At 58.4% G+C, this 14,129-nt stretch overlaps 1 protein-coding gene across 4 annotated transcripts in view; it reads left to right on the top strand.

Moving 5' to 3' along the window:
* Positions 1 to 12,113, top strand: part of SNX27 (sorting nexin 27) — a 40,866-nt gene extending 28,753 nt beyond the window's left edge. The window contains exons 10-13 of one of the 4 annotated variants that reach the window (XM_026114937.2): positions 229 to 357; positions 644 to 703; positions 3,145 to 3,207; positions 7,764 to 12,113. In XM_026114937.2, the coding sequence (XP_025970722.1) occupies positions 229 to 357; positions 644 to 703; positions 3,145 to 3,207; positions 7,764 to 7,811 (300 nt within the window). In that variant the 3' untranslated portion in view covers positions 7,812 to 12,113. Of the gene's footprint in view, positions 1 to 228; positions 477 to 643; positions 704 to 3,144; positions 3,208 to 7,763 lie in introns of those variants that run through there. The other 3 variants (XR_010385409.1, XR_010385408.1, XM_026114938.2) reach the window with 3 other exon arrangements.
* The last annotated feature ends 2,016 nt before the right edge of the window (positions 12,114 to 14,129 follow it).

Raw genomic sequence — 14,129 nt, 5'->3', positions numbered from 1 at the left:
TGCAGGGGGTTATCTGGTTGCTTTGTGGGTGTTGGCATGGCCTCCAGCACTTCCACTGCTGCTTCCTCAGCTCAGACCTGTCTCTGCAGCGAGACTGTCTGAAGCGTCCCGATTCCCCCTTCACGTGACTTTGCTTTTGCCGTCTTCCATTCCCGATCTGCCTTAAACCGCCCCTTCCTTGGTGACCGCTGGCCCCGGACTCTGACCTGGGCTTTGATGTTTCTCTAGAACCAGGTAATAGCATTCGAATGGGACGAAATGCAGCGGTGGGACACGGACGAAGAGGGAATGGCGTTCTGCTTTGAATACGCACGAGGAGAGAAGAAACCTCGATGGGTTAAAATCTTCACCCCGTATGTAAGTGCCCCTGTTATCTGCGTTTTCACTAAAGAGAGGCTACAGCCTGCTTATTTTCCTTCTAGAAACTGGAGTGAGAGTCCCACGCTCCAGTTCTAAGTCCGAGAGGAGATTAAGAGGTAGGTGGCCACCAGGAGGAGCCAGCAGTACGGGAAGCCTCGTCCGGCTCCGGCAGCAGCGTAGGCAGGGCTAACGGTGCCGGACTCCCGTCCGGCTGGAAGCGGAGGCAGTTGGCTGGGACTGCTCGCTGCTGTTGCTCTAAGAGATGGCTGCTTTCTCTTCGCAGTTCAACTACATGCACGAGTGCTTCGAACGGGTTTTCTGCGAGCTCAAGTGGAGGAAGGAGGTAAGAACCCGTAACTGCAGGGAAGCGGCTTCACCTTTTGCGATAGGCTTTCTACTGGCGAGCGTTCCCGCTTAGCCTTAACAGCGGCTTGCTGCCCAAACAGGAAAACTGGTGTGGGGAGGGTTGTCGAACACCTAGAGCAGTGATATTGGGTCTCCTGGGAGCGCAGCGCGTTAGACCAGCGGGCTGTCAAAGGTCTGGGCTCTGTCTGTACGTGGACAGTGTTTCATGCTGCGGTTAGAGCAAGGAGTTCCCAGGCTTGGACTGTTGCTGCCGTTGCAGGAGAGCCTTGTGCAGGTGTGACTGACCAGGATAACCAGTTCCCAGGCTGTGTGACTGCGGCCAGTCGCTCCCTGGTGTCTTCTGTTGAATGCAGATGGCAAAACGTCTGTCTTCCAGAGGGATTACACAGATTGCTGAATTATTCAGAAAGGGCTGTGAGAGCCTCCAGCAAAAAAGCCTCTGAGAAGTGCAGAGAGGGTTTTAGTTTTTCTCTGAACGCCAGCCTGAGATGCCTGCTCGGTCCTCTGCTGTCAAAGCTGTTGAGAGAGGCGTTGCCCCATTTAGACCCAGCTCTGGGTGTGCTGGGCTCCTGCCCTGGCTGGGGAGATGTAAACAAGCCAGTCACCCTGTGTGCTTCATCCCCTGCTGCTGCTTCATCTGGGTCCTCTCCTCCCACTTGAGGGAGACACTTTATCACCTCGTGTCCATCTGCCAGCCTCTCCGTGTTGCCCCATTGCATTGCCCCACATCTGTCATCCCAAGGGCCTGCTCCCCTCTGCTTAGCTCGTGTGGAGGAGGCAGGAGAGAGTTGGAAAAGCCACGTGCAGGGCTTAGCCAGCTCCGGGGTGCTCTGGCCTGGCGTTAGCCACGCGTGCGGCTACTGGAGCACAGTGCTGTGTTAGGGACGGGTTGCCCCTGCCTCTCTGCTGCCCCAGAGATGTTGCCCTCCCTCGAGGGATGAGAGAGAAGCAACTGTTGGAGGTTGGATCCTCTCTCTTTGCCCTTGATCTGGTCAGTGCCGTTGGCATCAGTACTCCTGTTTCTGCTGATGGCTTGTTTCTGCCAGCTGTTGGATTTGGGGACCTAAACCAGAGAGTAACTGCAGCAAGTCTGAAACAGTGATCCAGGACAGTCTGCCCTGGAGCTGCCTGATCTTGGAGGCTCCTAGGTGGAAATGATGCCTCCCTTTTTCTTTACCTGGAAGTTTCCTATCTGCTGTGCCTTGGCCTGGGGCGGGGGTGTTGATGCTCACCACCCACCCGGCTGGGAGCTAGGTTGGCTCTGTGCTGGGGTGCAGGAGGTCTGTCCAAGGCGTGCAGACCGCGCAGGTTCAGGTGCGAAGCCGCAGCAGCCACGTTCACTGGAGGATGTAGCAGTGGGATGGAGGAGTCCAAACCCCAAGGAGTTTTCCAGGAGATGAGAAAAACGGATTCGTGGCCTGCCTTAGCTTGAGGGGTTGAAGTTGGACCTCCTGCAGGCGACTGGACACCCGGCTGCAGGCAGGGATGAGCAAACCTCCTGGTGCCGTGCTGTGCTCTGGAGTCTGGGGAGTCCCAGGAGCAGCCCTCTCTTCTGGTGACTCCGGATGATCACGGGAGCAGGGGTCAGGGGTCCCTCCAGAGTCAGGACCTCCTTCGTCCTGGCCCCGAGGCTTGCAGAAGGAAGGCAGAGAGGCTCGATAGCGCGTGGTTCACAGTTTGGCTTTGTAAAGCACTGAAAGCTCCCCGCGCACCGTGTACGGAGCTGAGGAACTTGGCTCGGAAGTTCGTGTTCCTGCTGGGCATAACATCGCTGTCCTGTGCAGGAAAAAAGTCTTTTCCTGGGTCTCGTTTTGGGTTGTGGGGCAGAAGCTGCTCAAGTGGGTTGCCTGGCTAATCCTCTGAATACCAGCTCCCTGTATCCACAGTGGATGTTGCTGGGCAGACGGGCAGGCTCGGATGCACGGCTCCCCCGGGGTCCGGGTGCGCGCTGGGGTAGGACCGCGGCAGCTCAGGGCTCCGCGTGCCCAACCGCAGAGCTGTCCTGGTTGCATGATGAGGGGGGAGACGTCGGTCTGCGTATGTGGCTGGCCAGCACCGTCCTTTTCGGCCTGTTCCTCGGCAGCACGAATCTGCTGAGGCCTCGTTAACGCTGTTGCTTTATGGGCTGTCTGTGAGCTCCTCCTGCCCTGGAGCCGGAGCGGTGTGAGCTGTGCGCTTCTGCATGGGCAGTCGTCGTCCGTGGGGCCTTGTCCTGACCGTGCGATTTGGTGATGGAGCAGGAGATGGGTTGGTTTATGTAGTGCGAGGACAGACCCCCTGAGGTCTGCAGAGCACCCCGCATCCCGACCCGATGCTCTTCCCGGCTGCTCTAACAGCAGCTGTTCAGTCTCCTCCCATCCCCCCCCGGGCTCTGCTTTTTATTTATATCCTTTTTTTATTTTTTTTTCCCTTGTAAAGGTGGAGGAGGAAGCAACAGACAAGGATAACAAGAACTGCAGTAAAGACAATATGTGCAGCAAGGTAATTGGGCTGAAAACAAACAGCATCTGTGCTCTCTGAGCCAGCCTGGCTGCTGCGCTGCGGATGTAGTGTCTCTCCTGCTTCTCTGCTCCAGTTCCTGTTAGTGTAGAACAGTGTCCTTTAATAGTGGCTTCTCCTTCTTGAAGGGAACCCGCAAAATAAAATATCCTACTGCTGCTTTTGATGGGATGAGAGAGGGCTTTGCCCTTAAAGGCCTCTCTGCTGACACTAGAAATATTTGGTCCTGACTTGCCTGTCTCCTGGACTCTGCCAATGTTTGGATGACCCAGAATATGATGCTACAACTGATGGTTAAGATCTGAGCTGCGGCTCCCTTCGCCTCCCCACGTGAGAGGGCAGGGGCGCGCAGCTGCAAAGGGGACAAACGCTTTGGCTCTGCACTTCCTTTAAAGGACCAAAGACTTAATCCTGGAAGCTGCAGGCTGGTGGTGTGTGGTGTTTCTGTTTTGTTTTTCTGCAGTGGTGGAGCAAAGACCTTTAGGGATTGACAAATGCCATTCTCAGCGCTACTATAATAGCGGGGAGCAAAAACCCTTGTGTCGTAGCAGTTCATAAACGCACCTCTCTCCTCATGCTGCTCTCTGCCCGTCCATTTTCGCATTAAATCGGGGCAGGTTTCAAAGCTAAAAATTTCCAGTTGCTTCGAGATGCACCACGAAACATCCATGAATGTCGTCGGCCTGTCTCTAGGATATTTTCTTGTAGGCTTTTATGCCAGCACCTATGCTGTAGCGTACACATGGACGTGACCTGCAGAGAGTCATCTAATGCTCTAATGCACTAACGTAGTGTTGTATGCCAAGAGCTGTAATCTCTGCAGATGCCTCTCTGCGAGTCAAAGGCTTGTAGCTTCCACTGCGGGGATTCGAAACTGCTCTTGTGTGACTGCGTGCACATCGCTTTGCTGTTCTCCCACTTGAATTTTTAGCTCTTTGCTCAGGCCTCTGAAATAGCTGCAGGTTATTTAACTTGTGAATAATAAAGCCCAGTTGTGTTTAGTGAGGCAGAAAGTTAACAGTGGTGCTGGTAGGTGCTTCTCCTGGCTAGGAGTTACTGAGTATGGTGTAGTCTCGGCTAGAAAGCGTTGGACATCAAACAGGGTAAGAACCCCTTTTTGACCGAACAGAAGCTGCAGTAGACCGTGCAGGATGTGTCACCCGTCCAGAAAAGAGCAAACTGGGCTGTGCAATGAAACACGGCGGGTAGAGCCTCCCTCCCAGCGAAATATTCCTCTGCCAGACACCTTCTGCACAGTGATGCTCCCCAGGGTAACCGCTGTGGTCCCAAAACACTGAGTATGTGTCGCGTGGGTGGTACCAGAGGTGGAATAGGCAGCGCTTGTGTGCACACCTTCATACATGCTCCCGTGTTGTCCTGTCAAACTTCAAAGCAGACGTTGGATGATTCCTTTCCTACGAGGCCTGGAGACACCAAGAGGGGGTTGCGTGGAGGTTGGGAACCAGTCTCTGAGCTCAGGTGGCCTTTGAATGAGGCCTGCGGTGGGGCAAAGGCCGCAAGGAGCAGCCTCTGCGATGACTTACCCCCCTCCCGATGCTGGGGCAGGCGAGGGGCCGTTTATGCCTCGCTCCAGCCATAGCGCAGACCGAACCGCGCGGAGCGGTCGGAGCCGACCGGCCGCAACCTCTGCGCCGGCCCGGCTCCCGCTGCAGCAGGAACCCGCTGTGGCTTGGGCTGGGCTTGGTTCTGCTTCCTGCCGTGGCTGTTTCTCGAGGAGGGACTAGAAGCTTTTGCTGAGCATCGCATCTCCCCCGTGGCCTGTGACGTCTCTTCCTGGGGCCTTGAGTGAGGGGTGTTTCAGTAATGGATTTGTAAATGGAAGCCAGGGGAATTGCTTTTCCTCCCTTCTTAAATTGTTTTTTCCTCGGTGCTAAACATCCCATTACTTCCCTGCCAGGGAAATAGATTTTTCTCCCATTCGATTGATGTAAGTCTGCATGATTTTGCTTGGTGTAATGAGAGAGGCCCTCGGCTTCGGCTCCTGAGCTCTGGGTCGGTGTCACCGCCGCAGCTCGCAGCACCCCAAAATTCAGCAGTCGCTGTCGTGGCTCCCTTCTCCCTTCAGGGCACGGTGCCTCCCCGAGCGGCTGGCGAGCTTTTCCCACCGATCCTGGCAAGAGCACCAGGGGAGGAAGGTTAATTCCAGATCTCGAGCATTTCTGACCAGTCACTTAGTAATTTTCTCTCCCCGGTGTAAAATAAAAAGATTGATGGAACTTGGCAGATACTTCACAGATATATTTAGTGCTCTGTAAACTGCTGACTTGCCTCCCAAACCGCAGATGCTGGCTGATAACGCTGGGCGCGCTCAGGAAGAGCGGCTCCGAGGCTGCGCTCGTCCGTTAGCGCTGCGGAGAAGCGAGACCCCGGCTCGTCGCGGCCCCCTCGTCTCGGGCCGGGCACCAAGGGGACGCGGTGGCTCCCGTTGGGCGCAGGGAAACCCCCTCCGAGGGCAGAGGCTGGCCAGAAAGGTTGAGGTAGACGCAGTTTGGCGATAAGCCTCGCTTGCTGCAGGTAACGAGCTCCGTTTGGGGACAGCGGGATGCCTTGAGCGTGAGCAGCCTGAACCCCGTGGGTGAAGCTGAGGAATGGAGACCGTGCCACGGGGCAGAGCCACGGGGACTGGGCGAAAGAAGGGCCTCCGCTTTTGCTGCTGAAGGCGGCATTTGGGATTTAGCAGTTGGCTCTTGCTCCAACCTCAGCTTTTTGCCGCAGGGAGCGCAGAAAGGAGCGTGCGGGTGACGCCGGTTGCGCAAAGCTGTGCTGCTCCACGTGCACCTTCCGCTTTGCCTAAAAAACCTCTCAAGGCAAGAGGTTTTAGCCGTTTTCCCAGAAGAGCCCTGGGTTTCTACCTCAAGGAAGATCGGTTCGATTAATGCCTCCCACGGTGCCCCGAGCGTAATCCCTGCGTAAATCACAGGTCGAAGCCTGCTCTGCTCGGGGCCTGGCTGGTGGGATGTGGGTTGACCTCTCCCCATGCCGATGCTACCGGCGGTCAAGCCGCCGCAGGCTGGGTCCAAGGGGAAAAGCTCCGTACTCCTTTCGCGCCAGCAGAGCTGCTCAGCTTGGGTTAGCTCTTAGGAAAATGGAGAAAGCCTTGCAATGGTAATTTGGGTTATTTGCAGCCTCTGGCCTTTTCTTGGAGGGAGGGATGCTTGCGGAGCTGGGAGAGAACCGGGCTTCCTGGGAGGGCGTCCGTGCAATTCCCAGAGTCGCTCCTGGCCTCCTTCGTGCCCTGTTTTAATCTCGGCCTTCGGGCTGAGCCGGTTCCCTGCAGGGCATTGCCTGCTTCCTCATCTGGCTGTCGCTGCCCCGTGCACGCTGGAGGATTCATTAGTGCTGGAGAAGGAGCACGGATGGGTCAGATCAAGGGCTCTCTAGCAAGCTCCGGAGGCTGGGAATGCGGGAGCCGCGCGCGCTGCATCCGAACCCGCAGCTCATCCTCCCCGCCGTGCTGGGCTGAGCTCGGGTGACCCCCCGCGCACGTTGCCTTCTCGACAGCACCACGTTCAAGGCAAAAACGTGCGATTTCGGCAAGCTGGAGCGGGTGACTGGCGCTGACCTTGTGGCAGCTGTGAGTTGGGACCCGTGGGGGGACCGCGAGGCCTGACGAGTGCCCTGGCTGCGTCAGTCCCAGCCCAGTGGTGGTGGCATCTGCTGGGACCTGGCCGCTTCGGTGCTGGCTAGATAAAGCGGTGGCTGGGAAGCCGGAGGAGGAGAGCACAGCCCCAAACGCTGCGTGGAGCCTGGCGTGATGCAGGGGAGCAGAGCAGGCTGCTTTGTTTCGTTGTGGGGCTGGTTGGTGCCAAAACACTGAAGGTCGCACCCAAAAAGCGTGGGTAGATGGGAGCAGGGCTGGCTGCGGATTTCCGCCAAGGTGGTGGAGATGGAGCCCACCTCGAGGACGTGGGAGCACGTGGCTGTCGTGTGCTGGTGGGGCGTGCAGGACGCGGTAGGATGGTCCCTCACCTCCTGAGATCTCGGTGCAGCTGGATCTGAGCTGAAAAAGCCCTGTTCCCCCCACCCCCAAAAAAAAAGAGGGCAGCCAAATCGTCCCAGCTCGGCTTGACCTGGTGGGTGGCTCTCCTGAGCCGCCCTCGTGATGCTCGTTTTCTCGGGGCCTGCTCCGTACGCCGGGCTGTGGCAGATCTCGGTCTCGAAACGGTGGTATAAACCCGGTCTCCTTTCCAGCCTGCCGCTGGAAGACCTGGCTGTCCCCAGCTGTCCCCAGCTGTCCCCGAGCGCAACCGGCCACCAGGAGCGCGGAGCAAGCGGGGTTACGGGGCAGGAGCCCTGGGGCCACGCGCCGGTCCTGGGAGGGCTGCTTGGCCCCTGAGCACCGCTTTGGGGTGAAATCCTGCAAAACCAGAGGCAGCTCGGAGGACGCTGGCTGCTGCGGGGGGGCTGCGAGGCCGTTCCCACGCGAGGGCACGGAGTTTAGCTTGGCAGCAAAGCCGAAACCGGCAGCTCTTCCTGGGTGACGTCGTGCTTTTAATGTCCTTTTTCTTCTCTTTCAGAATATCTTTCAGATGGTCAGGTCACACCAGAGGGACGCGGCCACTTAGCCCCTCGTCACGGAAGAACGTAACCCCCCTGGCCCCCCAAATTAACACTTAAAATTGTCATTGTATTAAAGCCCTTAAACTAAATATTATTAATAATAATACCATTTGTGAAACTTCATGTTTATGGAATTAAGCAAGTAGGCAAATGGCAGGTTCAGCAGAGAAAAGAAGGGAAAAACAGTGTTCGATGACAGACGAAATCCACCCGAGGGTGTTTTGTCTCCTCTTTCCTTTCCACTTGGGTCCTATATTAGAAGACGGACTGTACTTATATTTTTTACAACTGGAAATAGAAATGTCATCCATTTGCACTGTTCAGACATATATATGTATGTATGTAAAGGAAAAAAAAAAGCCCCCAAGAAGCTATATATACAAATACCATGCACGTATATACATATATATATTTCTTTTAAAATTTCATATCAGTGGCAGTACCTTTTTTAAGCTTGCGTTTTTACACGCATCTGTCCTTTGAACCCGTTGTGTTTTTTTTAAGAACTAACTTTAGAGAAAAAAAAAAAGAAAAAAGAAAAAAAAAAGCAACTTTACAGGGAAATACCTCTCCTGGCAAAAGGACCTCTACACGTTTACAAGCTTCTGCCTTTTTTTTTCTTTTTTCTTTTTTTTTTCCTGGATTTTTTGGAGGTTTTTGTGGTTTGGTTTGGGGTTTTATAACACGGACTTTTAAGCGAGCGTGGGGAGCGTCCGGCTCCGGGAGCCAGAGCAGGGTCAGCGCCAGGGGAGCGCAGCTGGCTTGGCCGAGGTCGGATATCGCGGATTGCCGGTCTGGGTTGGACCTGGAGCATGTTGAGAGTCGGGAAAGACCCTCCTGGTCTGTTCTGCACTTTGCTACCAGGAGTGAAATTCTGGGCCAAAAAACCCGGCCTGGCCTGGTTCTGGCCCGTGTATCTCTGTTCCTGGCCCGTATATCTCAGTTCCTGACTCCTTGGTGGGGTTTCCACCCCGCGAGGGTCTCGCTCTGCCGAAGAGCCACCCTACGAGGGGGAAAACCCTCAAATCCCCTCGCTTTGAGGGTTGGAACCGTTCGGGCCGCCGGCGCTGGGCAGGGTGACGGCGACGCGCGCGCTCTGGCTTTTCGCCTGCCTTTTAAAGCTCGGGGGCAACGGGGCCGGATCCCGGCGTTAGCCCGGGCTGCTGCGACTTGCTGCTGCTCTTCCCCCATCCCATCCCGTCCCGTCCCGTCCCTCTGTGCCGTTTGGGAGAGGCGCTGGATGCAGCTTCCCGGGATTGGAGGTGGGTTTGCGCGGTCCACGCGGCTCGGCACGTCCGTCTGTGCCCCTCGGGAAGCGTCGCTGTCCCCTCGCGTCCTGCCCCGCGCCGCCAGCGAGAGCGGCCCGCTTGGACCCCGATGAAGCAGAGCTGGGCGCGATGGTGGTGTGAGACCCCCCGGGCTTTTTCGGTCGCTCCAGGAGTCAGAAACAGCCGGCTTCAGCCAAGGTGGCAAGCGATGCTGCCCTGAGGGAACCGCGACCATCTCTGGCAAGGGGCTCAAGCAGCTGAGCAGAGCGAGCAAGAAGAAATAAGGTAGAAATGAGGTAGAAATCCAGTTTATCTTCTCTTGAATGAGCTTCGGGGGCTTTTTGCCGAGCTCAGGCTGCCGTTTGCACCTCTCGCCTGCAGGTCCTGGCCTCGGCGAGCCTCTACCTGCCGTGGCCTGGCCGCCCGCGCCGTGGGCTCGCGCCCCGCCAAAGCCCGGCGGTTGAGCTGCTGCCTAACCCTGCGCTTAAAAGCAACCGGTCCCAAATAGCGGCTTTAAGCTGTGCCGGGAGGATGCTGAGCTCTGGGGCACGCAGCGGGCTGGGATGTTTCTTGCTAGAGCCGAGCATCAGCCGCCAGCACTAACGCCCGAGCGTCTGCAAACGCCTCGAGCCGGAGCCTGCGTAAAGCCTCCGCCGTGTCCGCAACCCCTGCTGCGTTTTCTGGCTCAAACGAGCCCCCGGCGATGGTGGTTGGGTTAAGAAAAGCCCCTCCGAGCCGTTTTTGAGGGCTTTGGGGCTCGGCGCTTTTTGGCAGAGCTGAAGCCCGGGCTCAGCGCTGCTCCCCATCGCGTCGCTGCCCTTCGCGTGCTCCCTCGCAAGGTAGTTTATTTCCTTGCGATTTTCCCTCCTGTCCTGCGCCCTTTAGGCTCGGCTCCCTCTCGCCTCGAATCGCTTCCCAGTCTCTTGCACGGGACGCCGGAACCGCAGGGAGCTCCGGCGAAGGCCGCGGCTTGCGTTCCCGACGCTGGATGCGCCCGGGGCAGCGGTTTCTCCCGACACTACAGGCTTGTGGCTTTGTAGCTCCCCGAGGTACCCTGCAGTTTTGTGCAGCTTTCTGAATGTTTGAGCCGTGCTGATCCCGCTGCTTCGCCCGCCACGACGAACAAAACGTGGATAGGGAACAGGCGGGCGCCGGTGGTGAACAATCGGAGCAGCGTGTGTACGTGTGTGTGTACCTACAGCCAGCGCAGTTTGGATGGGAGAGGCAGGCGACGCCGAGCTGCAACCACGCGAAACGTTTCCAAAAGCGCCTTTGCTCAGTGCTTTCCCCTCTCTGGCTTTGGGTTTCGGGAGCGAGGGGGGTGATTTCACGGCACGGATGGGGTGCGAGTCCCTTTTACCCGTTTTTTGGGAGAGGCTGAGAAAAGCCGCGCTGCCAGCACCGGTCTCCGCCGCCGCCGCGGTGCCGGGAGCCGGGCGAGCTCATCTGATGAGCCTTGCCGGCCTTTTTCCTCGTCTCCCTTTTCCCCAAGGAAATCCCTTTCCGCATCCATCCCGCCCTCCGAGCTCCTGTCGGGATGCTCACGTGTCTCCCGCTCGGATCGGGGCAGCGCCGGGGCCTGGAGGAGCCGCGGGAGGGGCCCAGGCGTCCTGGCACGCTCTCCCTGGCGGGCGTCCAACGCAGGCAGAGTTTAGCGGCCTGACCCGAGCCCTGGTTTCTCTCCAAGGCTGCCGGGGGAGATTAAGGAATAAGGAAAAGGCGACTTAAAATCCCGGGCGACTTAAAATCCCGGGCGGATGCTGCCCCGTAAACGGCCCCTTGCCGAAGCGGCTGCCGCGGCGCTCGGTTACTTCCCATCTCCCGACCCTGGAGGGTTTTTAGCATTAAATTCCCGGCTTGGATCGACGCTCCTCCTGGCTCCCTTGCTGTGCGGCAAAGCCCGCAGCCGGGCCGCGGAAGAGAGCAAAAGCGAGGGCCGTAAATGGGGAATTAGCCCGGCGTAATGGGATTTGTGCTCCGCCGGCTCCCGGGCCGTTGTCCTTAGGAGCCCGCGGCTGCTCCCAAACGCCCCCTTTGCGTGCGCTTAAAACGTGGGAAAACAGCTCTGCTCTTCTTCACATCTACAGATGTGCAGGTTTTGGTGGGTTTTCCGTCATTCTCAGCCCCTCCGAAATCGCCCGGCTGGCGGCGGCTCCCGCGGGGTTTCGGCAGTCCCCGGTGCGAAGCGGGTTCGCGTTTTGGTTCCCGATCTTTATAATTTTTTTTTTTCCTCGAGAAAATGGCAACCGAGGGCCGGCACCCGCTGCTTTAGGCCGAGCCTAAGTAGGTCAGGAAGCGCCGCGGAGAGCTGCCGCTGCCGCTTTCCACCGCTGCCCGAATTCGGCGGTTTGGGCGGCCGGGGCGGGGGGGGCCGCATCCCCGCTCCCCCCCCATCCGCCGCAGCAGCCAGCAGCCCCGGGGAGGAGGAGGAGGAGGAGGAGGAGGAGGAGGAAGAGCCGCTCTTCGGCGTCTCTCTGCAGGGGGGGGAGGCCGGTTTCAGCCCTGGGCCGAAGCTCTTGGCTTTTCCCAGCGGGGCCCCGCAGCGGTGGCTCATCCGTGCAATGAAAGCGCCAGTCCTCAGCAATAACCCACCCGTCGGGCCTGGCCGTAGGTGCGGGGGGGGGGGATCCCCGCGGTGGGGACGCGATGGGGACGCGATGGGGACAACCTGCCCGCTGCCAAATTGACAACCCCCTGCAATCCTTTATTTTGGTTTATTTTGAGCCTGTAAGACCCGCCCCCGCCGCCCCGATTTCAACGCCATGCGCATCCTGTTTAATTTATTTGAGAGGACTCTAATTGTGTTTTCACTGCAGTATCTTGTATTTTTTATTTGTGATTCAGAAATGTGAAGAAAATGGGGGGGGGGAGAAAAAACCCACAAAAAAGCCCCCTCCTCCCTCCCTGAACTGCTAACAGTGTTTCATTCCTTGTTCTCTAGAGCTAACCACTGAGATTGTTTGGTAAAGTCACTTAGTGTAATTAATTGTAACATATTCTTTTAAATAAATTGATTTATTGATGAAACTACTAGTAAAACGTGGTACCTTCTCCTTCGCTTCTGCTGGCCGCTGCCCCGGGGCTGGCTGCCCCTCGGACGCCTGGGCCCCTCTCGCCCACCCCCTGCGGGTGTCCGGGTGCCTCGTCCCCTGCCCTGGGGGAGGGGGGGGGGGTCACAAAATCGCCCTCGTAAGTGCTTTAGTGTCTCTTTTCGTCTTTTTTTATTATTATTTATTTATTTAGACAGAAAAAAAGGAGAGAGGAAAAAAAAAAAAAAAGAAAAAATTAAATTATCCAAAGTAACCGCAATAAATAGCAAATAAGTTAAGCGTCGGTGTCTGAACCACAGATGTCGAGTCCCGGGGGTCTGTGTCCCCCCCCCCCCCGCCCCGCACTACTGGTCCCGCTCCCCCCACCCCGTCCCACCCTCTAAACCAAATGAGCAGGTAACAAACCCCCAAAAGCGGGGGAAAAGGGGGCAGAGAGAGAGAGAGAGAGAAAGAGGAAGAAGAGAGAAAGGGCCGGCCGCCTCCGCGCCGCAGCCACGTCGCAACGAAATTATTTACAGCGGGGAGCGAGGTGGTGTAAACGGGGGGGTGGAGGGGGCCGGTTTCGGCTGCTCCGAGTCCGGGCAGCGCCGGGTGCCCCCCCCCCCCGGCGTGGCCGCGCCAGATGTGCAACTCCTGGCAGATCCCGATTTTGGCCGCTCCGTCTCCGTGCGGTGCCTGGTGCATCCCGATTTTGGCCGGGTCCTGCAGCTCCGGGCGTTTCCCCGTTTTGGCTGCTCCAGATCCGTGCAGCGCCAGATGCATCCCGATTTTGGCTGCTCCAGATCCGTACAGCGCTGGGCGCATCCCAATTTTGGCTGCTCCGTGTCCGTACAGTGCCAGGTGCATCCCGATTTCAGCTGCTCCATGTCCGTATGGTGCCGGACGCATCCCGATTTTGGCTGCTCCAGATCCGTACAGCACCGGGCGCATCCCGATTTTGGCTGCTCCAGATCCGTACAGCGCCGGGTGCATCCCAATTTTGGCTACTCCGTGTCCGTGCAGCACCGGGCACATCCTGATTTTTAGCTACTCCGTGTCCGTACAGCGCCAGGTGCATCCCGGTTTCAGCTGCTCCATGTCCGTATGGTGCCGGACGCATCCTGATTTTGGCTGCTCCAGATCCGTACAGCGCCGGGTGCATCCCAATTTTGGCCGCTCCGTGTCCGTACGGCATCGGGTGCATCCTGATTTTGGCCGCTCTGTGTCCGTACAGCGCCGAGCACATCCCGATTTTGGCTGCTCCATAGCCATACAATGCCGGGCACATCCCGATTTTCGTCGCTCCATGTCCGTACAATGCCGGGCGCATCCCGATTTTGGCTGCTCCGTGTCCATACAGCTCCGGGCACATCCCGATTTTGGCCGCTCCGTATCCGTACAGCGCCGGGCTCATTCCCATTTCAGCTGCTCCGTGTCCGTGCAGCTCCGGGCACATCCCGATTTCGGCTGCTCCGTGTCCGTACGGCTCCCGCTTTCGGCCGCGCATGCTGGCGGGGGGGGGGGGCCACGCATGTCCCTGCCTGGGGGGAGCGGGGGGGGGGGGGGCTGCGCTGCCCCGTGGCGGTGGGGGGGGGGGGGAAACTGAGGCAGGGTGAAATCCCGGGGGGGGGGGGAGAACAGGGCTGGGGGCAAAGCGGGGTGGCAGTGTGTGACCGGGGGGGGGGGGACCGCTGCGCCCTGGCACGGCCACCCAAGTGGTCCTGGGGAGGGGGGGCTGTGCCAGGGTGTCCCCCCCCCCCAAAGGGCAGGCCCCCCCCCCCCAACTCCCCAGGCTTGGAGCTGGTTTTGGTCCTGTTTGGTGAGAAAAAAGCTCCAAGGAGGGTCGTGCCCCCCCCCCCCCCGGGGGCAGGACCCTATGGGGGGGGGGGGGGGATAAGTGCTCCCCCAGGGCAGACAAGGGTGCTGGGGGGGGGTGCTGCCCCCCCCCCCCAACCGCTGATGCCATGGGGTGCTGGTGCCCTGTGACCCCCCCCCCCCCCCGGTCCTGCTGGCATGGAGGTGGGGG

The sequence above is a fragment of the Dromaius novaehollandiae genome, chromosome 29 (assembly GCF_036370855.1).
Source record: "Dromaius novaehollandiae isolate bDroNov1 chromosome 29, bDroNov1.hap1, whole genome shotgun sequence".
Classification (NCBI taxonomy): domain Eukaryota; kingdom Metazoa; phylum Chordata; class Aves; order Casuariiformes; family Dromaiidae; genus Dromaius; species Dromaius novaehollandiae.
Note: the sequence above shows the minus strand (reverse complement) of the source record. Positions and strands in the feature narration are given on the sequence as shown.